The sequence below is a fragment of the Alligator mississippiensis genome, chromosome 3, assembly GCF_030867095.1.
Source record: "Alligator mississippiensis isolate rAllMis1 chromosome 3, rAllMis1, whole genome shotgun sequence".
NCBI lineage: Eukaryota > Metazoa > Chordata > Crocodylia > Alligatoridae > Alligator > Alligator mississippiensis.
In genome coordinates this window covers 38,406,887-38,430,815 of record NC_081826.1, presented here as the reverse complement: position 1 = coordinate 38,430,815, position 23,929 = coordinate 38,406,887, and the positions used below count along the sequence as shown (strand labels likewise).

Here is a 23,929-nt window from a genome sequence, read left to right as displayed (position 1 = left end):
TAGCTCCACATTTCACAAGACAAAGAGTGCCTGAAGTTTGGATCCTGAGAAAATGAACAGGTTTTCTGAAGCACCAAGTGGCTGACTACTCCCACCAGCAGCAACAGGAGCTGCCAACAATTCAGAGTCAGCAGGCACCCAAATAAATCCCGAATCATCCAGGCACCCAAATAAATGCAAAGTTTCAATGCTAGTTTATAAAAGCTGAGGGTGAGATGTACCAGAATCCTCACAGACACTTATACTGCTGTCCAAGCACTGGATTTTACTAACTTTTCCTCAGACTAGATACTTGTGAGAAGGCTGCAGAATTTTAGTTTCCATTCCATTTTATTCGTGAATTCCATGTTATTCCTAAATTATTTATTTGGGTGCCTGGATGGTTCAGGAAACCATTTTTGACAGTCTGGGCCACAAAAGGCATATACTAGAAGCTACAAAATGTTCAAGCTTCCTATTTCTTATAACTGAAATAGTTACATTTTAGTTCACTGCTTATGTGAAGTTCATAAGAAAGAAATGATGCTTCCTACAGGTGGAGTGTCCATCATACCCTGTATTCCATACATGCTGTTCAATAATCCCAACAAGCATGTTCACAGATATTTTTGAGAAAAGAAAGCTTTCTTAGTTGGGGGGGGAGAAGGGGAAAATGAGGAAAGTCCAATGTATAAGCAAAAGAAAGGTATGAATTCCCAAGAGGACCTTTCTAAAAGGCTCCATCTTTTGCTATGAAGTCAGTGGGAGTGTTAGACAGGATAGGATTGCAGGATGAGGCTCCAAATAGTTTAGTCTTAACATTTGGGGGTATATCTCATTCTAGTGTGCGTCTCTGAATGGCATACAGCACAACATGGTTGAATCCAGTTTAATATTCTCCCTCCTACCTCCTAGATACACCCACCCACCAAAATCATGCCTTACAGAATCCACATATGTATCTAAAAAGTAAACCACAAATACCGATCATATACCATTTTGTAGATACTGCTCAAGTTGAGACCTCCTCTCATCCGCCATAGACTTGGTCATTGCTAGGTAAAACTTTGGAGGGAAAGTAGGCACACTGCTTCCAAAGATGCGCCGTAACTACAATGAGAGTTAAAATAAAGTGTAGAGTTAGTGAAGACCAGCTCATGCTTCTGAAGACCTAATAGTACTGTCATATTGTAGCAGAGTGCACCCAGTCTAAGGAAAGAATGGAAAATATCCATTCACTATAGCTGGAAGGTTAGAGGCATTTCGCTCACAACCCAGTCAATGAGAAACAATGCAAGTCAATCACAAGTTTCCCTTCAAAAGCACTCAGAGGGCTCCACTGACAGCAAACATTGAGCATGCCGCCTTTTTTCATTTTACTTTTACACGTCAGATCAGTAGCTCTGAAATGTTTCAGTTCCATCAGGAAGATCACACTGTGTCTAACTCGGTGTGTTTGGCTAAGAATAGACATTACACATAAACTGGTTTAAGTGATCAGAAACTGGTTTAAACCTGTAACAGAACAGATGTTCAGTGCACATAAACCAGTTTGAAAATGGCTGAAACCAGTTTGAGATAAACCTGGCTGAATGTAGCATCAGGCTTAACTGATTTGGCTCAAACCGGTTTATAAAACGTCTGTCCCGGACCCCTTCCTAGTTTAAGTTAAACCAGAGTCCCCCAGCATCCCAAATGTTTTGCAGCCCTGGGCCAGGCTCTCTGCTCCAGAGAGCCAGGCTGGCCCCATCCATCTGCTCCCTGGCTGGAGCTCAGCAGAGGCGGCAGGGACAGCGGTGTCTGCCTGGCTTCCCTGTGCCCCCTCCCCCACCACTCCCTGCTCAAGCAGGGATTCCCCCCCTCCCCTCTCCCACAGCACAGACCATAGCCAACATGTGGTATGCTAGTTAATGCCGAGAGGTCTGTGTAAGGTAGATAGGACAAAGGCAGACAAGACAGTGTCCACTTAGGGTTTTTGGAGCTAATCAACAGGTCAGCTGGTTTTTCTGTTCCTTCCTTGGAAAAAGTTGTTTCCAGGAGCAGTGAGGCTGGGGAGGACCCCTCCCTAATCCGAGCATCCTGCCAGGGCCAGGCTATGCCCCTCAACTCATCTCAGCACTGTAGAAGGGAAGAGAGGGCTACTTTAGTGCCCCCCAGATTCTAGCCTGAGCCACTGCAGGCATGTGCCTGCGTTTTTTCAGTCCAGAGGGGATGTCTATATGGTTACAAACCAGTTCAGCCTAGCCAGGTTAGACTAACCTGCAAAGATTGAATCAATTCAGGCTCAGGCTTTTTGAATATCTGTCCCTAGCCTTTATGTACTACAGCTCCACTGTGAAGATGAGGGCTTGCAAACTAGCCAGAGGTATACAAAACCTCAAACAGCCAGGCAGGACCACAGAGGAATTTCAGCTGCTTCTGGGACTTTTGCTTCAAAGGGCACCAATAAGCTGTGCTAGACCATGGCTGTGCCTTAGCCAATCAAAAAAACTGCACCCTTTGAAGTAATAGCACCCTTTGCAGCAATTGGCTGAACAGCTTTTATCAACCTGCTCTGAAACAAGCAGGTTGTGAGCCAACCATATACAAGTAGTCCGGGTCCAGCTATACATTTTACAGACAAGTGACATAAACCTACCAACCACACACACACTTTTATTGATCTGCAATACTGCAGGTATAGATCAAATAAATCCTCGGTATTAGAAAATACTGATTTATACTTCTTTTTTTTTCCACAAACTCAAAGAAAAGGATCCAAATGATATGTCAATCCTCAGAGGCCTTCCTGATATCACTAGTTATCATTCACACACTCTGGAAGAGACTGAAGCGTTTCTTGGAGGCGCTTTTCCCTTCCTAGAGGCTGTTGTTGCATCTTACAGACAACTATTCTGGCTAACAGCAGACAATACATTTTCCTCCAAGGAGGTTGTTTCTTTAGTATTTTCACTCCAAGCTACAATGAGCTCAGCAGGATGTTCAGCTTTTTTTAATAAAACCTGTGCTAATCTAATGTGCTGCATTACAAAATACTTTGTTCAGGCAGTTACTTCTGACTAGTTCCATGTTCATCCCCCTTAAAATGATCTTCCCTGGAGTGTAGCTAGCAAGTAGAGAAGAAAAATGATAGAAAAATGGAAGAAATATGATTTCCTTAATTTAGTTGAATCAAAACACTACATTTTTAACCTGGCATTTGGACAAAGCAATGAGAGTCTTCCAGCACACAGGAGGAAGGTATACCAAACTAGGAAAAGAAAATAAGTAAACAAATATCTGTTTTCAAGCTACAGTGAATGCAATTACTGTTGCCAGGCACTGCAATAGCTGGCATTTTTCTTCAAGGGCCAGCTCCTGGAGCCAAGTGAAAGATAAACTTTTTTTTAAATAAAGGAAGAAAGTCAAGAGTCATTTCTAACCATTGCAGTTGCCCAGAAACACTGGAAAACAGGACTTGAATGAACCCTACAGCATCAAAACCAGATGACAAAATAAAAGGAAGAAAAAAATATTATTCTGAAAAAAATCTCATGATTTTTGAATCCTTGGAACAGCAGCACTGATACTGATGAAACCCAATACTATTGCTTTCAACTCTGCCCTGCTCAGAGCATGGCCACATGTTCCCGAAGTCTTCCTGTTTTCACAGCCTCTCCCAATCTTTTTTTTTTTTTTTTTTATTATAAAATCAATCATTTTACCTCAATATTTTTTTTTAAATAATTTGTGTGTGTTATAAGCTAAATCAAGTCCAAATCCGTGAGTCAGTCCACAACCATAAGTGACCCTACAACTGGCAAACATCCTCCACCCCAACCTGCGGCTTCAAATATTTTCAAAGTCTTTTGGTGGGCATCCTACGTGCAGGCCCAAGCCCGAAGACTTGGGGTTCAGAGGCCCCCAAGTTTTGCCTGCCCTCAGCCATATGGCTGCAGGAGCAAGCTAGGGACGAGCCTCCCATTTCCGTAAAGTGGGCTATAAGCCCCAACACCTCAGCGGGTACTAAACCACACCAGAAGAACAGTTATCCCCAGGAACGCTTAAGGAAAACTGCCTTCATGGACCCAGATACATGGTGTTTCCCCTGCCAGGTGTAAGTCATCCAGAGGCTACTAGAAAGCAGGCAGGTAATAATGACAGCAAACTACCTGCAAGCACATGCACCGAGACCCACCCATTTTTTATAGCAAGGACCTCTGGAATAAACAACAACATAGGGTAAATTTCCTCTTGAAGTTAAACATTTTAGGTGAACAGAAATCACAAAGCATTATCTCTGTTTGATAGATCAGGACACAGAGGCAGAAATATCACCTCTGGTTTTACCAGGGATGGAATCAGACTCAGAACTAGAACCAGGAATTCCTGCCTTCTCTGTGTGCCTTCACACCACGCTGGTTCACTCATGCAAAGCAGCAGCACCCATTATCCCTGGTTGGCACAAATGGAAAAAACAAAGACCGCTCATGAAAAGTTTAAACCAAGGAGAATATTTACTCACCTCAGAGATGAATGCTTGAGAACTTTTAGCTTTCAAAGTTAAGCTCCATGTGTCTTATGGCTTTCAGGACTGAGAGAGAAATTTAGCTGAACAACCACACAAATGTTCCACAACCAGGTTATAGGCACATAAAGAAGTGCAGTGTGACAGGGTGGCCTGTCTGCCTGCAAGCACTAATCCAACACAGCTAAAAAAACTGGTTGCTTCCAATACACTTAAATCCCAAAGGCAGGGCCAATTTTAAATGCAAACAATCAGTACCTGGCAGAGCTGTGTTCTAGGAACTGCAGGCTGTGGGCCTCTCTCTCCAGCTCTGGCAGAACAGGTACCACCCCCAAAGGCTGATTCAGGCCATCTTTCTGAAGGCCTCAGCTTCACACAAAAATGGCTTCAAACATAAGCCATTTCAGCCATGGCTACTGTGCATCATAAAGGTAAAAGTTTAGGGCAAATGAAACATTTGAGATATAATATCTAATCTGGAAGCAGTGGTCAGAACAGCATCCCTGGGAGGAATCAGGAAGGTGTCATGAGCTTTCCATAAAAGAGGAATGGGGAAGGTGTTAGGGGATTGATGAAAAGTATAAAAAGGCCTATAATTTTACGTTTGATTGGAAGTACTTCAATCTATTTTTGTTATGGACAGCTATACACAAATATTTTCATCTACAAGTGACATAAGTTTAAGTCAGTCTGCTTCACAGCTGGCTAAACAATGTTGAAAAACAAGTTTATTTCAAAATTTAATTCCTTCATACCCAATTACTTTTGTGATTCATTGATTTCTAAATTTATTTTTATACCAGCTGTTTATAAAAGACCCATATGTTCCTCAGCTGATTCCATAAAGATTAGCGCTGCAATTAAAATCAGTCCACATCACATTTCTGTTGTTACTATTTTACAAGTCTGCCTTTGTTTACTTAATGACTGAAAATAAATACAATCATTAAAATTCGATACTACAAGAAGGGCATTTTCCCTGGTTTTACAACTTCATTCAAGTTTGATGTAGGTGAAGAATCTCCCCCATCCTGCCCCCCCCCCCCCCCCCCCAAGTCAAAGAAGCCAATTGACACCAGTTTTTCAAAGCTGGAAAACAGGAAGAATTTATCCAAAACCTCCTTGCCAAGATATAAATGTTGTGTTATAATGAAACCCATCAACTGTCTCAATTCAGGAACAATCTTCCTGAATGACTTGCACTAAATCCTTTTCTAAGAAGGACAGTTTAGTTTCAGTCGCTTCTGATCTTCCACAAAAGTAGTAATTTTTCTTATACCTCAGACGAAAGGCACAGCTATACTAGTGGGTGCTTACTACCAATCTATAAGCTTTTTGGGTTACAATCTAACAGCTAGATCCCAAAAAAGTTGGAAACTTGAGTCCCATTGTCCTGTCCATGGACATGCTTAAAACTAAACAGCAGATCCTCAAAACATACCTGCACTATTAAATGTTAACCCTTCAGAGACTCCCTCTGACATTTTTCCCCCTGCTCTCTTCCCCCTCCCTTCCCTGCTTTTCCTTTTGTTTTGCTTATCTCTACCCATTTACATTTGCACTGACATCTTACCACACTTCAAGCTTCTCTCCTTCCTTGGAGTCTCAGACTAGCTGAGGCTCCCTATGCCGGAGAAAGGGTGACTGTGCCCAAAAGCTTGCCTAGCAGAGGGGGCACTCACTTGGAGAAGGGGAGACTTGGGATCCCACACCAGCTCCCTTGAATATTTAATTTTTACATATTCAGATGGGAGGGACTTGAATTGGGTGGGAGTGCCCAAACCACTAAGCTTAGCAGATAAAGGGGGCAATGCTATCAGCACTGTCTCCTCTCACTACGCTTTTGAGAGAGAGGGTTGATGTAACAACTAATTCCAAGAGAAGGTTCAGGATTATAGAGATGGGTACCTTACTTTAGACTGCAGGGAGGCATCTGTTTTCCCAAGAGTCTCAAGACACACCAGTCTCCTCATTATTTCCCATCGGCCAACTTGTGCAGATCCCTGCTGCACGCTGACTTTTGAGGATACTACTTTTAAATGCCGAAGTTGGCTCAATTCAATATCTTCCATGTTACAGGGTAGAGACATGTTGGTCTAAGAACACAGACAGACAAGGTTCTTTAAGTAAAACTGATATCTTTTATTAGGCCAACTCAAATAGTTAAAAAAAATTCTTCTTTGCAAGCTTTTAGGTATAAATATCCTGCATCAGGCTGAGGAAGCATCTGCAGCTGGCGTATGCTCTATCTGGATGGAATGAATAGTAAAGAAGCCAGAGGCTGGTATGCACGCAAGAAATTTTCCAATTATTTGAGTTGGTCTAATAAAAAAAAAAAAAAAAAAAAAAATCAGATTTACCCAAAGAACCTTATCTGCCTACGTCAGCTCAGGCATTGGATAGGAAGCCTAGGTCCTTCACTCAGCACCGTGGATACCACTAGGTGGTGACATGCCTAAAATATTAGAAGTTGCAACAGACTGAGTGCTGCAGTAGCCAAGTCTTTCTGTGACTTTTCCCACCTCACAATATCTATAGCACCCAATCAGATCATTGTTTTACATAAAAACCCTCACTAATTTCCATACAACATCTTCTCTTTGGAAAGCTTCTGCTAATCTTCTGCAGAGAAATATAGGAAACACTTGGAAGAACAGAATATACCAATTCTTAGAGAAAAAGGAAGGAAGTATAAAACTGGTAAGTACATTACTTGAAGTGATAAGAAAATGCATTGTAGAAATAAAGGAAGTGAGGAACAGTGCCAGACAAACATGAAACAGACTGTGAGATGAGATCTGAAGAAAGGAGCTGCTACACATGGGGAAACAAAACCTTGAGAGTGCCACACTGGAGCAGGTCATTGGTCCATAGATTCACAGATGCTAGGGTCAGAAGGGACCTCAACAGATCATTGAGTCCGACCCCCTGCATAGGCAGGAAAGAGTGCTGAGCTCAGATGATCCCAGCCAGATGCTTGTCCAGCCTTCTTTTAAAGACCCCCAAGGTAGGGGAGAACACCACCTCCCTTGGAAGCCCATTCCAAATTTTGGCCACCCTTACTGTGAAGAAGTTCTTTCTAATGTCCAGCCTAACTCTGTTCTTGGTCAGTTTGTGACCGTTGTTCCTTGTTACCCTCCAAGAGGCACCCTGGTGAAGAGAGCATCTCCGATCCCTTGCTGCATGCCCCTAATGAATTTGTAGGCGGCCACACGGTCACCTCTCAGCCTTCTCTTGCGGAGGCTGAAGAGATCCAGGTCCCTTAGTCTCTCCTCATAGGGCTTGGCCTGCAAACCCTTAACCATATGAGTGGCCCTCCTCTGGACCCTCTTGAGGTTATCCACATCCTTCTTAAAATATGGCCCCCAAAACTGGATGCAGTACTCCAACAGTGGTCTGACCAATGCTGCATAGAGGGGAAGCATCATCTCCTTGGATCTATTTGTCATTCATCTGCTAATGCATGATAAAGTGCGGTTAGCTTTGCCTATGATTTTGTCACACTGATGACTCATATTCATCTTGAAGTCCACTACAACTCTGAGATCCCTTTCTGCTTCTGTGCTGCTGGGAGGATAATTTCCCAGCCAGTAGGTGTGCTGGATATTTTTACATCCTAGGTGCAGCACTCTGCATTTGTCCTCATTGAACTGCATCCTATTGTGTTCTGCCCACTTTGCCAACCTGTCCAGGTCCACCTGCAATCGTTCCCTACCCTCCGGTGTGTTCACTTCACCCCACAATTTAGTATCATCTGCAAACTTGGACAGAGTACACTTCATGCCCACATCCAAGTCACTGATGAAGAACACTGAAGAGTACAGGTCCAAGGACCAAGCCCTGCAGGACTCCACTGCCCACATCCTTCCAGGTTGATACCAACCTGTCTACCACCACTCTCTGGGTGCGACCCCCAAGCCCATTTGCCACCCACCAGACTGTGTAATCATCTAAATCACAGCCTCTTAATGTATTTATGAGAATGAAATGAGATACCATATCAAAGGCCTTCCTAAAATCCAAGTAAACAACATCCACCTCTACTCCTGTGTCTAAGCGTTGTATGACCTGGTCAAAAAAAGAAACCTGATTAGTTAGGCATGATCTACCTGCTACAAATTCATGCTGGTTCCCCTGATGCATTATTTTTCCTGCTGGACTCACATAAATATGATCCTTAATTTTTTCAAAGACTTTTCCAAGGATAGAGGTGAGACTAACTGGACTATAATTACTCAGATTCTCTTTCCCCCGCTTCTTGAAAATAGGGATCACAATGGCCGTTTTCCATTGATCCATTTACTTCAGCGCCGTATCTGAGAGATGCCAGTACTAAATGCTTCGCAAAAGTGCTCAGAAAATGCTTATATGAACAATTATGTGAAAACCCACCTAGAAGGGAAATTCATTTCTAAGCAATGTCATGTAGGGGTTAAATTATGATCCAAGGCATGAAAATATTCATTATAATCAACAGGGAAATGCTACATATTTTCTAAACCGCATATGTGACCTATTCAGAGAGGTAAAGTTATTGTATAGTGAATTCTAAGACTTTCCTGTATGAATGTATTGTTCTAGCTTAGCAGGGGGATGCAGGTAAAACAAGCAGAGAAACACATTCCTAGCAAATGTTTGGGAGGCAATTACAGGACCTTGTCACACTTCTAAGACTAAGAAAAAGATAACAGTCATTCTGTCAATGGTGGCAAGAAAAAGATTAACAAAAATAATAGTTAAACAGTAAATAATAGTTAATTAGTTAAAAACTAATTCAGGAGTGAGTGTCAACTGTCAGGGAGACAGCTTAATGGGGTTGGTGGGGGCAGGGTGGAGAGAGAGGCTGATAAGGATGTCTGAAGGAGATGGACCTTCCTAGACCAAGGACATAGGAAGCCTTAGGGCAGGGCAAGGTACATGTATAGGCTGGTTTGTTCTGTTAAGACTTTACCCGAGATATTTTTGTTCTAAATAATAAACACTTTGCTTTGAGGAGACTGCTTGGTTATTGGACCTTGCTGTTATAGCCCCCAGAAGGAAAAGACTGGAAGGTCTGAGCCAAAGGCAGCTCTGCTGAGATAAGTTAGGGCTGATCACAGGAAACTGCAGTTCACCATCCCATCGGAGAACAGAAAAGTTGCAGGATTCTACCCAGAGTCAGATGTCTACTAAGGGCCCGAGAGAGTGCACATTTAAAGATCAGGAGTGGCCAAGGTACAGTCAGCCTAGTGACGGTTGCAGAGGATAAAGCCTTGTGCTCCTCCTCACAAAACCAGAGGGAAGAAGCCAAATACTTGCGGGTGGAGGGTTGGGGAGGAGGGGACAGGGGTTAATATTAAGGATGCAGGAAACTTTCACAGAAAACAAGACAGAGGGAGAGGGAGACCAGCTCTGGAAAAAAAAAAAAAAAAAAAAATCCTACTGTTCTTGTGGAACCATTTATCATTGTCACAGTAACTATTCATCATCAGGCTATTCCAAGAACAGCATTCAGACTACAAAGGGAGCTACTATACCCAAACTTCTTCACCACTTTCGAAAGGACAGCCATTGAAATCAAGTTTTCTGCTTAGCCTCTGACCATACACAGCACAGGTTTCAGCTCTCCACTCTCTTCTACACTATTCTCTCTTCCTACAGGAACAGCACTAAAAAGTAACAACTTTTGAACCCAACTACTTGAACCAGAGATCCACATTTGTTCATTTCCCAGGTCAGATCAGAAAGCACCATAGGGGAAATCTGGCTTTGCAAAATGTTTTTGTACAGAATGGTCCATTTTCCAGGTAAAATAGGACTACATGATCCTAATTCCCTCCCATTGTATGGGCGCACAGTGTTGCCTTCATCTCTCCTGCTCTTTTTCTATGGAACAGCATTAGGGTTTTTTGTTTTGTGTGGGTTTTCTTTTGGGTTTTTTTTTTTTTTTTGAGGATTAGGGTATCCAAAACAAAAAAATCCCAGTTGGGGTATTAGGGGTGCTGAGTAATGTTCTTGTGGACCCTTCTAATCTAAGGGTTCTTCTCACAATTATTATATGGCTGCCCATAGCCATAGGAGACTGCATACAGGGAACCAGATGGTCTCTCTAGTCCTGTGTTCCTATACAGAAGTTCCCATAGCCTACTGCCAGTGCTTGGAGCTGTGCAGTCTCCCCAAGCCTACTTTGTTTGGCAGGCTTTTGAGGCAATAAATGCCCAGGGAATAAAAGCAAAAACAAGAATCCACCCAAGGGATGGAGACATGATCAAAGTTTCTTTTACAGAGAGAGGAAGCATTCACACAGATGAATATCACAAAAGCTTCTTTCAATCTAATTCACAGAAAAAAAACCTACTCCAAATTGAGAGCACATTGTCCAAGTTTGCTGATGACATTAAGATGTGGGGCAAGGTGGGCACACTTGAAGGGAGAGAGAGGCTGCAGCTAAATTTAGACAGACTACAAAAGTGGGCAGATGAGAATAGGTTGGGGTTCAACGTAGACAAATGCAGGGTGCTGCACCTTGGGAGAAGGAATCCACAGAATACATACAGGCTGGGGAGTTCCTCTCTTGAAAGCACAGAGGTGGAAAGGGATCTTGGAGTCATTATTGACTCCAAGATGAACACGAGCTGCTAATGCCAGACCACAGCCAGCAAGGCCAGCCTTACCTTGTCATGCATCCAAAGATGCATCTCAAGCCAGTCCAAAGAGGTGATACTCCCCCTCTATGCAACACGGGTCAGGCCGCAATTGGAGTACTGCATCCAGTACTGAGCACTGCACTTTAGGAAGGATGTGGCCAGCCTGGAGAGGGTTCAGAGGAGGGCCACCGGCTTGGTGAGAGAGCAGCAGGACAGGCCCTATGAGGAGAGACAGAGGGACCTGAACCTATTCAGCCTCAGCAAGAGGAGGCTGAGGGGGGACCTGGTGGCTACCTACAAACTCATCAGGGGAGATCATCAGCAAACAGGAAGAGCCCTTTTCTCCACAGCACTACCTGGGGTGATGAGGAACAATGGTAATAAGCTGATGGAGAATAGGTTTAGGTTAGAGATCAGGAGGCAATATTTTACAATTAGGGTGGCCAGAATCTAGAACCAACTTCCCAGGGAAGTGGTCCTCGCCCCTACCTTAGGCAAATTCAAAAAGGGGTTAGATGATCACCTGTCTGGGGTCTTGTGAACCTAGCATTCACTCCTGCCTGTGGCAGGGGGTCAGGCTAGATGATGTGTTCAGGTCCTTCCTGACTCTAGCTACTATGAAACTATGAAATTCTAGTTTTGTACAGGCACTTGCAAATTTGAAATGACAAGTTGATTCTGTGGTTCCGTAACCTGCCTTAGTGCATCTGCTAGAAAAAAAAAATTGAAAAGTTTAAAATCTGTGGCCAATATTTACCAAACTCAAGTTTTCCAGAGCAAAATGTACCTAAAATCATTTCCATTCGCTCCTGGACTCAGCCAGGGCAGGTACACCATGAGCAAGCTATCGAATCAAGTGGTAGCTTTGTGGTGACCTGATTTTCAGAAGTAATAAGTACTCACACTGCCTCTTGAAGTTGCAGGAAGATAGAGAGGATTGCCATTCTAGTGGGGTGGGGCTGAGGGGAGGAAACAGAAGTCAGGACACCTATTTAAGTACTATACTTCAATATGGAGTTAGAGTCCTCATCTTAATGCACCAACAATTTGACACTTTTGGCTGTACAAAACAGGTTTACTCAAAATTCAGAGATGGTGAAGCTTGGACAGATAACATTATTCAGGTAAGATTAAAAACAAGACATTTAAAAATTAAATTTTTGTTCAAATCTTTATCAAAAAAGTGCCTGTGCGTTCTCCTCTAGAAATCACTGAAGAGGAATGCTACAGGAAGACTTATTTGGACGAGCTGAAGATATGTCAATTTAAACACAAGGAGGGAAACAGAGAAAAGTTTGTTTCAATTTCATGTAAATCCATGCGAGAAAAGTAACAAGAGTTTTACCTTTAGGCCACATACAGATATTACACTTTTACTGGTATAAGTGATCAGAAACCCATCTGTACCTGTAACAGAACAGAAGTTTGGCACATACAGACTGATTAAAAAATGGCAGAACCCAGTCTAAGATTTGCCCCCTTCCTCACAAAAGGGAGGCTGTGCTCTGTTCACCACAGATCTAAACTACACCGCTTACAGAACTTAGACTGATGCTGCCTTAGGCTTTTTGAATGTCTGTACCTAGCCTTAAAGGTTCTATTTGACAGAAGACATTAGGGGATAGTTTCTGAACAGGGACTATTCCTAATATTCAGGAGCACAGATTTTCAGGGACAAATACAAAACTGACTGACAGAAAATAACCTTCAAACTATTGTTCTCCCTACATACAGGCTAGTTTTCAAATTAGTATCTCAGTAAATAGTACCATTTGCCCTTTAAAGCAACTGCACTGTATTAGTATCGTCCCACATTGCAATGCTCAATTTTGAAGCAGTAAGAAATTTACCCAGTAGGTTGTGAGAGTGAAAAATAATCCTAGGCATAGACCCACAAGCTGTTTTGTGTCTGCACAAACCCACTGAGGACAATGAAATTCTGAGTAGAAGAAGTGCTTTGTCAGTGCAAAAGAGCTTGCAAGATTACAGCCCAGCATTGAGAGGTGGAGAAGATCGAACAGATCAAAGGTTCTTACGGCCTTTGTACAAACCACAAAATTAGCCTTTAAAACGGCTTAAATACCCTTTTGTACCGCTTTAATGGTGTTGCTTTTTGCACGCTCGGTGGCACATTCCACTTTAAATGACTGAGGTGTTTTATCTTGCTACATACCAAGGCATTTTAGTTTGTACCTAACAAAGTGCAACAGTACATGGGCCGTTGGAAGCCGATGTGCTCGGGACTTGGTGGGTCCTGCATAGCTCAGGGGCTGTGGGACCTGGCAGCAGCCCGTGCAGGCAGGCTCCAATGAAGGAGAAAAAAGTGGCAAGCCTGATCTCTCCCCCACCCCAGGCTGCCTGAGCTGTGCAGGGGCCTGGTGCTTCCCTCTGCAATTGCAGGGGGGGCGGTGTTTCCCTCCATGGCTGTGGCAGCCCCTGGGACCACCTGGGCGACCCCCACGCAGTTCAGAGATGGCTCAGCCTGCTGGCAGCTCACCCCCTTCCTCCTCGCCACCAAGAGGCAGATAAGGATCGGGCCCCCACCCCTGTGTACATGTCAAGGGGGTTTAGTTTGGTTTCACTCTTAAATGGAAGTGGTGTTTTTAAAACCCCACCGTTTCAATTTAGGGAGAACTAAACCAAATTAAACCCCATGTGGCATGTACAAGCAGCCTTAAACTCTAAGAGAAAGCTCTAAAGCACGAATCAGTTTGATATAATAATGGGCAGCTTTAACGTGAAGGTCTCCTCACGGATATGGCCCACCATTTGTGGTCACGAAAGTGACCTTTGTATTCCTCTCTGATATTCCTATGTCAGCTACAGTAATCATTATTGTGGAAATGGGTCATAAAGGAAACAACACAGTTGAAGCTGTCTTCATGCATCATAGCATCTGGAAAGGAGGGGGAAGCTAGCATCAAATTAACTTCTTAGGCTCCCACAGTTCAATAATCCTCCTAATAGATGATCTGGTAACCTGGTTTTGCCTCTGCAGTACATTTTCTATGACCATTTCCAGTCTACCACCAGAAACATCAAGCCACATGGAAGCTATGGATATCTCACTGATGCCGGTATAAAATGATCAAAATGCTCCAGCTACTTGACACTTTAAGGGCATATACAACCAAGTTAAAAAGCATAGGACAAACCATGTGTCAACTGTGTGGTGCATGTCCTCCAATCCTGCCTTTAGCTTTCCCCCGTTTCATTTAGAAGTAAATTTGTTCTAGTTTAACCAGGGCAATTTATGCTTACCACAGGATAGGAGCAGACACATGACACAGTTACCACAGTTCAGCTGATTCAACAGTTACACTTTTTTACTTAATATAATTTGTTCATGTATCCATACCCTAGATCTCTTCCATGTTCACCCAATATATTAATAACAATATAATTACACCTTCCTCCAATAATCCCTTCACTGATTTTTATTTTGTTAGATCATAGAATGAGTGATCCTGAAGCAACGCAACGCATCAATAAGGACTAGCAGTTTTGCTTGTCTACTTATTTAAATTATGAACACCGTTACATATCAAGCTCTTCTGTACCATCATTACTGCATTATAATAACTGGAATATTATATCATATAATTACCTAGGTAGACTTATGACCTGCGCTATTCTAGTATCTAAGCCTCTCATAATCATTAATGGATGTTATCCTCATCGTGACAATGTCATGAGGAGGAAAGTAATGATCTTTGTTTTACAGGTAGAAAACAGGAACAAGACAGACCATGCAATCTGGGGCCAAACTACAAGTAAAACTCAGGTCTCTCTACTCTCAACTCGGTGCCTGTTCACAGGGATCGTCCACCTTCCACTTGCAATTGACACAATTCACAAGGGATTAAGAGGGGAACCATGGTCACAAGGTGGAATGTGAAGTCTCACATACCCCTTGGAATTCAACCCCTGTATTGGTTGCTTTTAAGCAAGAACATTTTCAAAATATATCGCTTGCTAACACGATTGGAACTGCAGCACAGAGAGAATCTAGAGGAGGTTTGGTTTTGGTTTTTTTTTTTGTTTTTTTTTTATAGCTCATGGGATTCTAAGATGAGGAGAAATGCCTTGCAGACACCGACACTAAAAATAGCTATGTGAAACCTGTTTCCCTGAATATTATTCAATTCCATTTTCATACCTGCTTTAGCAGGTACCAGCAGAGGAGCTGGAATAAAGAAACACCCTAGATCACCTCTGGAGAAGTTTGCAGAGGGACAAAGTACAAGAAAGCCTGCACTGAGAAACTTGTTCTCCCTTCTAAAGGGTCCGGCTTGGGCTACATGTCCTGCATACAATGAAAACTCAGGATGTGCTGTGAAAGAGACTGGACAAATAGAAGGGAAAGAATGAAAAGAGCCGAGCTGCTACCAAAAGATGGAGGAGAGGAAGCAGCAGAGAACTTGGTATGTCTCAGCACAGAGACCTCAACTTGTTGGAACCAAAACCTTTCTGCAGCCGTGCACCTTTGGAGGAGAGCGGGGCTGGGGAAAGCGCCTCGGTGCCCGGAGGAGCAAAGCTGGTCAGGGTCCCCCCCAGACCTGTCTGGGACGTGGGCTTAAAGCTCCGCTTTGATCCCTCCCGCAGCAGGCCAGAGACGTGAGGGCCCAGGGCAGGGCGGGCTGCCTCCCTCGCTCTGCACGAGCCCCAGGGACGGCGGCGAGCGCAGCCCGCTCCTGCGGGAGGGGAAACGTCCGCAGCCCGCTCCAGAAGAGCCTTTAGGGCCAGCCTCCGGGGACAGGGACGGGCAGCAACCCCTGTGCCCCCAACCCCCCGGAGCCTCTGGTCCGGCCGCAGCCCCTGCCCCTGCCCAGCGGGGCGCTCACCTGCTCGTTCCAGCGGTGCAGCTGGCTGTAGCGCGCCTTGCAGAAGAGGAAGCCCTCCAGGTACACGGAGTAGAGCTGCAAGACACCCCCGGTCAATAGTCCCAGTCCCAGTCCCAGCCCCAGCCCCAGCCCCGACCCCGACCCCGACCCCAGCCCCAGCCCCAGCCCCAGCCCCAGCCCCAGCCCCAGCCCCAGCCCCACCACGTAGCGGCCGCCGAACTTCTCGAGCAGCTCCTCGGAGAGCGGGATGCTGAAGTGCATCTTCATGGTGCCGAGCAGCTCCGGCCGGCGGGGCAGGTCCGGGCGGCGCCACTTGTTGCCGCACGTGACGGGAGAGGCCGCGCTGTCTCCGCCCAGTGCCGCCGGGCCGAGCCTGGGCGCTCCGGCTCCGCAGGGAGGTGCCGGGCCGGGGCGGAGCCGTGGCCCAGCAGAGGGCGCGAACCCGGGGAGACGGCGGCGGTCCGGGGGGGGGGGGAGGTGGCGAGCGGCGGGGCAGCGCTCCGGTTGTGCCGCTCCTTCCTCGGTGCGCGCAGAGCAAACCAGGCTGCAACGCGAGCAGGCCCGGCCCAGGGGCTCCCCACGCTGCAGCGGCCCCGGGGGACTGCGCAGACGACAGATGATGTCCTGTGTGCCGCACCCCCTGCCCCAGGCCCCCTTCACATCCCCACTCGTGTATCTGTTCCCTGTAAGAGATCATGGCCCCCCCTTATGCCCCCGGCAGCGGGCAGCCCGTAGGCAGCTTGGAGGAAAGAGGGGTGTGGAAGGGCAGTGGGAGTCCCCACGCCCAAGGGCGGCGGGGGAAGATTTTGAAGTTTTCACCTTTCCCTGAGGTAGCTGCGGTCTGAGCCGCGCTTCTTCCCGGAACAGCTCCTTTCCAGCGAACTGCTGGAGCTTTACTAGAGGGAGGAGGTGCAACACTTCAGAGCTGAACGTTTCAAACCCTCTGCTGATCTCTAGATGGTCCTTGTTATGGTGGAAGATGATGGTTCAGGGAGACTTAGAAGTGCCAGTAGGATCTAGTGGAGTCAGACGGTGACTCTGTTAAGTTCCGTTTCGCATTATGTGTAGCGGCGATGCCTGGCCGTAGCAAAGGTTCTCACGCTGTTCCAGTCAGCTACCCGGCCCAGGAAAGGCACTTGACACCCGACTGCGACTGAGGAACCAACCTTCTGATGTGTTTGGCTGCTAGCCCATTCTGATGGACCAGGCGGCTCTTTACATCAGGACCCCAGAAGGGAAGGGCTACGTTTCTCAGCAGCCGAAGGGGGAGCAACTATGCTATCCTAGCATATTGTCCGCAAGTGGTTACATCAGAAGCCAGGGGTCTCACAGCAAGGTGAAACTCTAAGGGAGCAAGTGTAAGGTGCTAGGAAATCAGGTCCCAGGTTCATTAGATGTGTTTTGAATTTAAGTGCTCATAAGCCCATAAAGAATATGTGGCCAGCTGTGACTGAATGTCATTGGTTAGATCTTTATCACTGTGTGTATGCTGGCAATAGAAAGGGGTTTGGCATGGACTTGGGTAAATGTTTCAGCATATGATGTGTGGGCCTCTGAATGAAAGTTGGCTTAACTGATGAGTTCCTCAACTTTTAAGTGATTACATTAGCACTAATCTAACAAAGTGAATTGGGAGTAGGAAATCTTACATATCTTTCTATCTGAAAAATGCTCCTTTTATTCTTGCTGGCTATTTCCTTTTACAAAGAATACAGCGTATTCTAATCACAGTGGCATCCTGCAGCTTTGGCATAGCTAAAAACATGGTAGTATTTCCATTTTAAAGCCCATTTGTTTGGATTTATAACACAGCCATTTCAGTTTTCTTCAGGATGTAACAAATACTCAACCCAGATGCAATACTGGAGAGGCAAGAAGATGTTCTCTAAGAAAGCTTGCTTCTGCAAAGCTGGCCATTTTGCTTGTTACACAAACCTGACAACCATGGGCTTTTGGGGAGCTGATGCCACTGCCTACTCCATACTGTTCCTTTGCCAGCTACATACTATGTATGCCTTTGTTTCTTTATCTGTGTGTATCCATCTGTTAACTCCTGTCTTATGCAAAGTCTCTGGGGCAGAGACTATAGCTTTGCTCTGCATCAGTACAGCACTTTGTGCAACAGGGCTCTGCTCCATGACCAGGGCTCCTAGGAGCTACAATAAAACTCTTAACAATATTTGCAGAGGCAAATTAAGAGGATCTCTTTACACATCCCTCTCCTTCTGTCAGGTGTTACTATCCTCTGGGAAATATAGAATGAAAGCAATGATTGGAAATTTTACAGGGGGATATTTTAGAGTCTGTTTTGAGAACAGGGGATCATTGAAACTCAAAACTTCTGTTTTGTGCATAATTAGAAGCATTTACAACCTTCACCTGGAACTGGGACAAAATATCAGACTATGAAACTACCTGCAAAATACAAATTAGAAACAATACATTTGGGAAGTACTGAAGCTACCTTATCAAAGTGATTTGTTTCAATAAGGTTGACATGTTGTTTCCAGGTTATAATTTGAGGAGTTAAAATATAATGCAGTAGCCTAAACAAGGTACTTAGTTGTAGAGTTTCTAACAACTAACAACTCTTAGATGTTTTGATAATTCTTAAAAATTATTCTATCACAATAAAATTTCCTTCATTTCCCATATCTGCAGTCCCCCCCCCCCCAAAAAAAAACAAACACTCAGAGTTGAAGACACTTGTTGATATGTTTGTTTGATGAGTTTCTTCTACCATTATTTTCAAAAACAGGTTTTTGTTAGGGACCCTGGGTCCTTGTCTCAGCTCCCAGGATAGCGTTCAGGAGATCAGCTCAAAACCACTTCTCCAAGGTGGTCTAGGAAAAAGGGGGAGCCTGAAGCCAATATCTGTAGTTCCTTGATTTTCAAGGCAGCAGCTGCTGCACTGTTCTCCAAGCTGTCTGGTTTGCCAGCCTATTCCATCTCCCTTGTTTCTTGCATTTGAGCTAGTGTCTACTTCCCGCTTTCCAGACCCCTGCTGCCTGATTCCAAGGAACAGTACAGGGAACCCACACAGCAATACAATTCTCCCTGGCAGGAAAACATACAGAGCAAGACACAGCTGTAGGCAGGTCCTGGCAGGACAGAGTAACAGGTAGAAAAAAAATGTTGAAGCAAAATGGTAGTCTTTTTGGCATAGAATACTACTAATTAATTTAATTGTGTCTTGGGAGTGACAAATTACACAGTAGCCACAGAACTGTTCAGTGGTTGAGAACGGAACAGGTCACATCTGAAAGCAGATTTCTGGCTCTAGTGAAATACTGGCAAGCAATGCTGCATTGATTGAATTTTGAGTCTCTTGTACAGCCAAGAGGGCTGGCAATATACTGCTTTCACATTAAAACTGAGATTCTGAAACACAATGCTGCAACAAATTCCACTGACATAGACATCTACAATACGCCAGGAACCCTGATAATAAATTGTCCAAGAAATCTGAGGGAAGAGCTAAGCCTATACAGCAGCTGCATTTCCTTCCAGTCCTATGAAAACCATGAGTGGGAGAGTTAACTTTCAGGGGTGTTGGTTGTTGACTTTGGCTTAAGTATTTGTTGCTGGATAGTTGCAGTTCTTACCCTCAGGAATTAAAGCTGATCATGGCAACATTATTCCTGTGGAGCAAGTCAGACACCAGTTGACAATCCAAGAGGGGGTAGCAGGATAGCTTCAAGAGAGAGAACTGAGGGAACGGGGGAATTTCTCCAAGAAGTTAGACAGCTATAGACTTACCCCATAAAAATAAGGATATTAGTGAGTGAAGCTGGGTGGCCTCACCCTTGCCAATAGGAAGGTAAAAATCTTGTCTTTACATGTGGTACCTCAGAAATCCCATAAGGAGACTTCTCCATTATGTATCTATAGCTCTTCTGTTTTCTTTACACCATGAAGGTATGATCCAGCTTTTGGTACCAGAAGTAGTACCCAGGATATTGAGACAGTGATTAACAGGAAAACTAAACTAAATTATCACCAACAACAGAGGATGCTCCAGTCTGAGAGTTTCATTCTGAGGAATCCACTGATGCCTATGTGTGCGCGCGCACACCAGTTTACAAGACAGGTATGTTCTTGGCACCTGATGCCACAACCTGTTAACATGGAGTAGGTGGAATCAGTTGAGCAGGGCTCGGGCTATTGCCTTCCAATCATAGCTCATTGTAGCACCTGTCGGAAAGATTTATGCCACCTTTATCAGCAACCAGATTAAATCAATAGCTGTAACTAATCCTAGATCATAACCAAGCAATGGGAATCTTTTCCTTCAGGTCATAGTTACTTTGCTGACTGGTGTTGAACTCTAAGGAAGAAGGATCTCACCCTAACCGGGGGAGCTACATTTGAATGCTGAGCTCTCAAATCAACAAAAGCTTCAGACAATAACTATGAGAGCTTAAAAAGAAGAGATTGTGTACTGTACCTTCACAACAGAAGCGCCTAAAGGCCATCTTTGCACTCCCAGTTCTAAAACAGGGCTGAAATAGCTTTTGGTATCACTTAGGCAGTCAAGGGAGAGGCTTTAACTTGTACCAGCCTGCTTAGGTTGTCTATGGGAAGTCCCATAACTGAGAACTGCCCAGATTCTTTACTGTGCACCAGACTGTAGCCTCATGCTTTCTAACTCAAAAGATGTCCCCAGCTCCCTTGGTGGCAGCCTACAGCAGTCCTGCACTGGGTCTGTTGGGGGGGTCTCCCATGACTGCTAAGCAGCTTTCCCAGACTATACACACTGGCTGCAGTGGGGTACAGGCTACTGTAGCAGGGAGGAAAATCCCTCCCAGTGTCAGAGGAACTCCCCAAGGAGCAAGATTTCCTGCTTCATCTGCAGTCTTTTGAGCTGCTGGGGTCAGTTTTTCAGAACCACTGGAGATGGAAAGCCCAAGCAAAGCAAGTGTCTCAAGAAACCCCAGTTGATTCTTGATAGCAGGAAACAGTGAGGCATGAGTCCCTGGCACTCTCTCAAAACCACGGATCCTAACATGGTATATTACCTCTGAGGATAAATGGAAATCTTGTTTCCCACAGCTTTCTTGATACATTCCATGCAAAAATCTTGGTGACTAGATACAGAGGGAAGAAAGCCTATTTGTCAAGGATCTGAGCCTAGGAAAATAAGAGTAGCTCTTTTCCAGCCAGTTATCCACAAGTCACTGACAGTGCTGTTGACTCCTCGGATGAAAACATAACTAGCCGGCAGGGCTGAGGGCACAGTTTACTTACCGAAAGGCAGACTGCATTTTGCTACAGCAACCACAGTGCTTGACACGTAGGATTATTCTGCCTGAACCAAGGACATTAACTGCTTAAATGCAGGCTCTTTTCCTTCTTCTGGAGTCCAGCGTGCAACTAAACTATATTGTCCGACTAAAAAATGTTCAGATTTACAGTCCATTCAGATGGCTCTAACATTTCACAGATAGCTAAGTGCCACTGGTCCCTACCCCTCACCCCAGCTCTGAAATGCTCGCCATGGTTACAGCAGAAGGTGGGGGAGGGCTGAAGGAATGAAATGCTAAAGGATTCAGCAAAATCGGCTTAGGTCCGAGTGGCTAGAGGAACGTTTCCGTTTTCTGCTCTGAATCAATCAGTTGAGCTAATGTAAGCCTCTGACATGCAGAAATGCCCTATGGAAATGTGAGATAGAATCAAGTGATCGCTGATTAAGCTGGCTAATAGAGACAAGACAATGCCCTGCCTAGTGCGTATTTCTTTGTGGGGGACACAACAGCAATTTTAACCATGACATTTAAAAGGATAAAACTTGTAGGAAGCAGGAAAAATTACAGAACTGTTATCTTGAAAGTAGGTTTAAAACAACATGGAAGCATAGTAATAGTGGTAAAGTTAGGCATTTTGTCTAGGAGTGATTACTGCATAAACAGACAAAAAGCCAGAGGTCAATCCTGATTTCACTATAGTGTCATTAAACACTAACTGGTTCAGAGAAGTATTAGATTTTGCAGATAACAACCTACTTGGTCACCTGACCAAGTAATTACCTACAAAATGTATACCTGACTTCAGACTAACGTGATTCACTACCTCTTTGTAGTATCATTGAATAGGAGACCTTCACATGGCCCCCTACCATAGCTTCTACCATGTTTCATGGTGGCACACATGCTACATAGTTCGGCATTTTCCCATTATTTCCCCCATCCACAGATTTCAAGACCCCTTTCAACAAAGCTGGGAGGATATTGTTTCCCCAATTTACAGAAGTTATTTGACTTGGCTAGTCACAGACAAAGCAGGAGAACCAGGAGTGGAATACAGGCTGGTTTCCCAACCATTATCCTATCCCTGAGAAACTTATACTGCTTCCTGCTAGGAGGTCCACAGTACAAAAATTCACTGTTATTTTCATGTTCTAGGCATTTGAATAGGGACATACCAAAGAAATTCCCTAGCTTTAATATGAAAAAATTTCAAAAACGGTCTTAGGATGTGACACAGAGGCACAAAAGGCAACTGAAACACATTTTGCCCACAAAGCTTTTTAAAGATAATCCACTGCAGGCCGCATTTTGCCCACCTGTCCTAGCATTTTTCTCAACTTTTTTTGCCTTTTAATCTGTAAGACTTTTGACTCCAATGTTAAAAGCCCACAGCTGTACTGCATGATTTTGCAATGCCCTCCCCCTATTATCAGTTTTATACCAATAGATGATACCAAGTAATAGTTTATGGATTATCCGAGTAGCAAAGGCCTAAAAGCTGTGGCTGGGAGGGAAGCCCTTGGTCCTAGTTCTAGTCTACTTGAGAGCCTAGTTCTGCTTCTAAGAGTGTTCTCCCAAGGTTGGAGTTGAAAATTATGGGTAATTTCTTAACACCAGCAGTTACTTCAAAGTTGATTCATGTTGTGAAACATTCCTTTAAAAGCTCTTGTTTTAACAGAAGTCTGGATATTTTTATTATGCATTTTACTTTTCATTGTGCTCAACATTTGGCCCCACTGTTGCTCTATGGCAGGTATCCACGCTAATTGTGCCTAGTTTGAAAACCCTTCTTTTCATAAGTTATGAATGTGCCACCTTTCAATTTAATTGGAAGTCCCCTTTTCATTCTAATATACAGGAAGATAGATAGATGCCACTCAGGTAAAACACAAATCAGGCTGATTTGTGTCACTGAGCATCAATAGCTTTTATCAAGGAGTAACTCATTTCAGTAAGTAACATACTCTAATTAATGTACCTACTTTTTGGCATTCAACAACAGAAAGTAAAACTCAAAAGACTAGTTTTATACAGGAAGAGACTTGCTTTAAGCCAGTTGTAAAAAAACCCTAATAGTTATCTTATAGACACAGCCTTATCTTTTGTAATGTAATTTCTTAAAGCATTCAGTCCAAAGGACTATGCCCCAGAATTTGTGAAGACGACTAACCTTTCAGCCCTCTGCAAAGAAAGTCAGAATGTAAACAAATGCAATGCTTTTTTTCAGTTTGCAAAGTACTTTGGGTGTGCTCTCATTCATTTCAGTAATGTTCATCCCTGAACATAATGGCACTAATTTCAATGTGCATAACTGTTTAATTGAAGATCTTTTAGCAAAAAATGCAATGATTTTCACTTCTTAGAGGCTGCCATTGTCTCCAGACAGAACCAGTAGGATTGATTGCCTGTTGCCATCAAGATGTTTTAAACGGTAAGTAGGAGTTCATGTCATCCACCATCAATGGTTGCTACCACAACCCTTTTAAATCACTGCAAGTTACTAATAAACCTTGTAAATGGTGAAAATCAGTGGATTCTTTTTCTCTCCCTTAACACAGCTCCTGTATACAGACCTACTGCTAAAAATGAGCACAAGCAAATTTAATAATCAGAACCATGGTTTAGGCTCAGATTAGGGTCACCAGGTCTACCTGACTAGATTAAATGTCCATACAAATCTAAAAAACGTGAGTTACTAAAACGTTAAAAAGGATTTGTTAACCTTGG

General features: G+C 44.1%; 1 protein-coding gene and 1 long non-coding RNA gene across 6 annotated transcripts in view; one reads left to right on the top strand and one right to left on the bottom strand.

Annotated features, from left to right (window-relative positions):
- The window catches only part of LOC109285214 (uncharacterized), a 57,104-nt gene extending 41,141 nt beyond the window's left edge, over nucleotides 1-15,963 (top strand). The window contains exon 3 of the long non-coding RNA XR_009460652.1: nucleotides 14,837-15,963. This is a non-coding gene — a long non-coding RNA (uncharacterized LOC109285214). The remainder of the gene's footprint in view (nucleotides 1-14,836) is intronic.
- SNX31 (sorting nexin 31) overlaps nucleotides 1-16,319 on the bottom strand; it is a 53,225-nt gene extending 36,906 nt beyond the window's left edge. For 2 of the 5 annotated variants that reach the window (XM_059723840.1, XM_059723841.1), the window contains exons 1-3: nucleotides 16,158-16,318; nucleotides 15,957-16,031; nucleotides 975-1,089 (exon numbers count right to left, since the gene is read on the bottom strand). In XM_059723840.1, coding sequence (XP_059579823.1) covers nucleotides 975-1,089; nucleotides 15,957-16,031; nucleotides 16,158-16,223 — 256 coding nt within the window. In that variant the 5' untranslated portion in view covers nucleotides 16,224-16,318. Of the gene's footprint in view, nucleotides 1-974; nucleotides 1,090-15,956; nucleotides 16,032-16,157 lie in introns of all 5 variants that reach the window. The other 3 variants (XM_006260915.4, XM_019495748.2, XM_059723842.1) reach the window with 3 other exon arrangements.
- Between the last annotated feature and the right edge of the window lie 7,610 nt (nucleotides 16,320-23,929).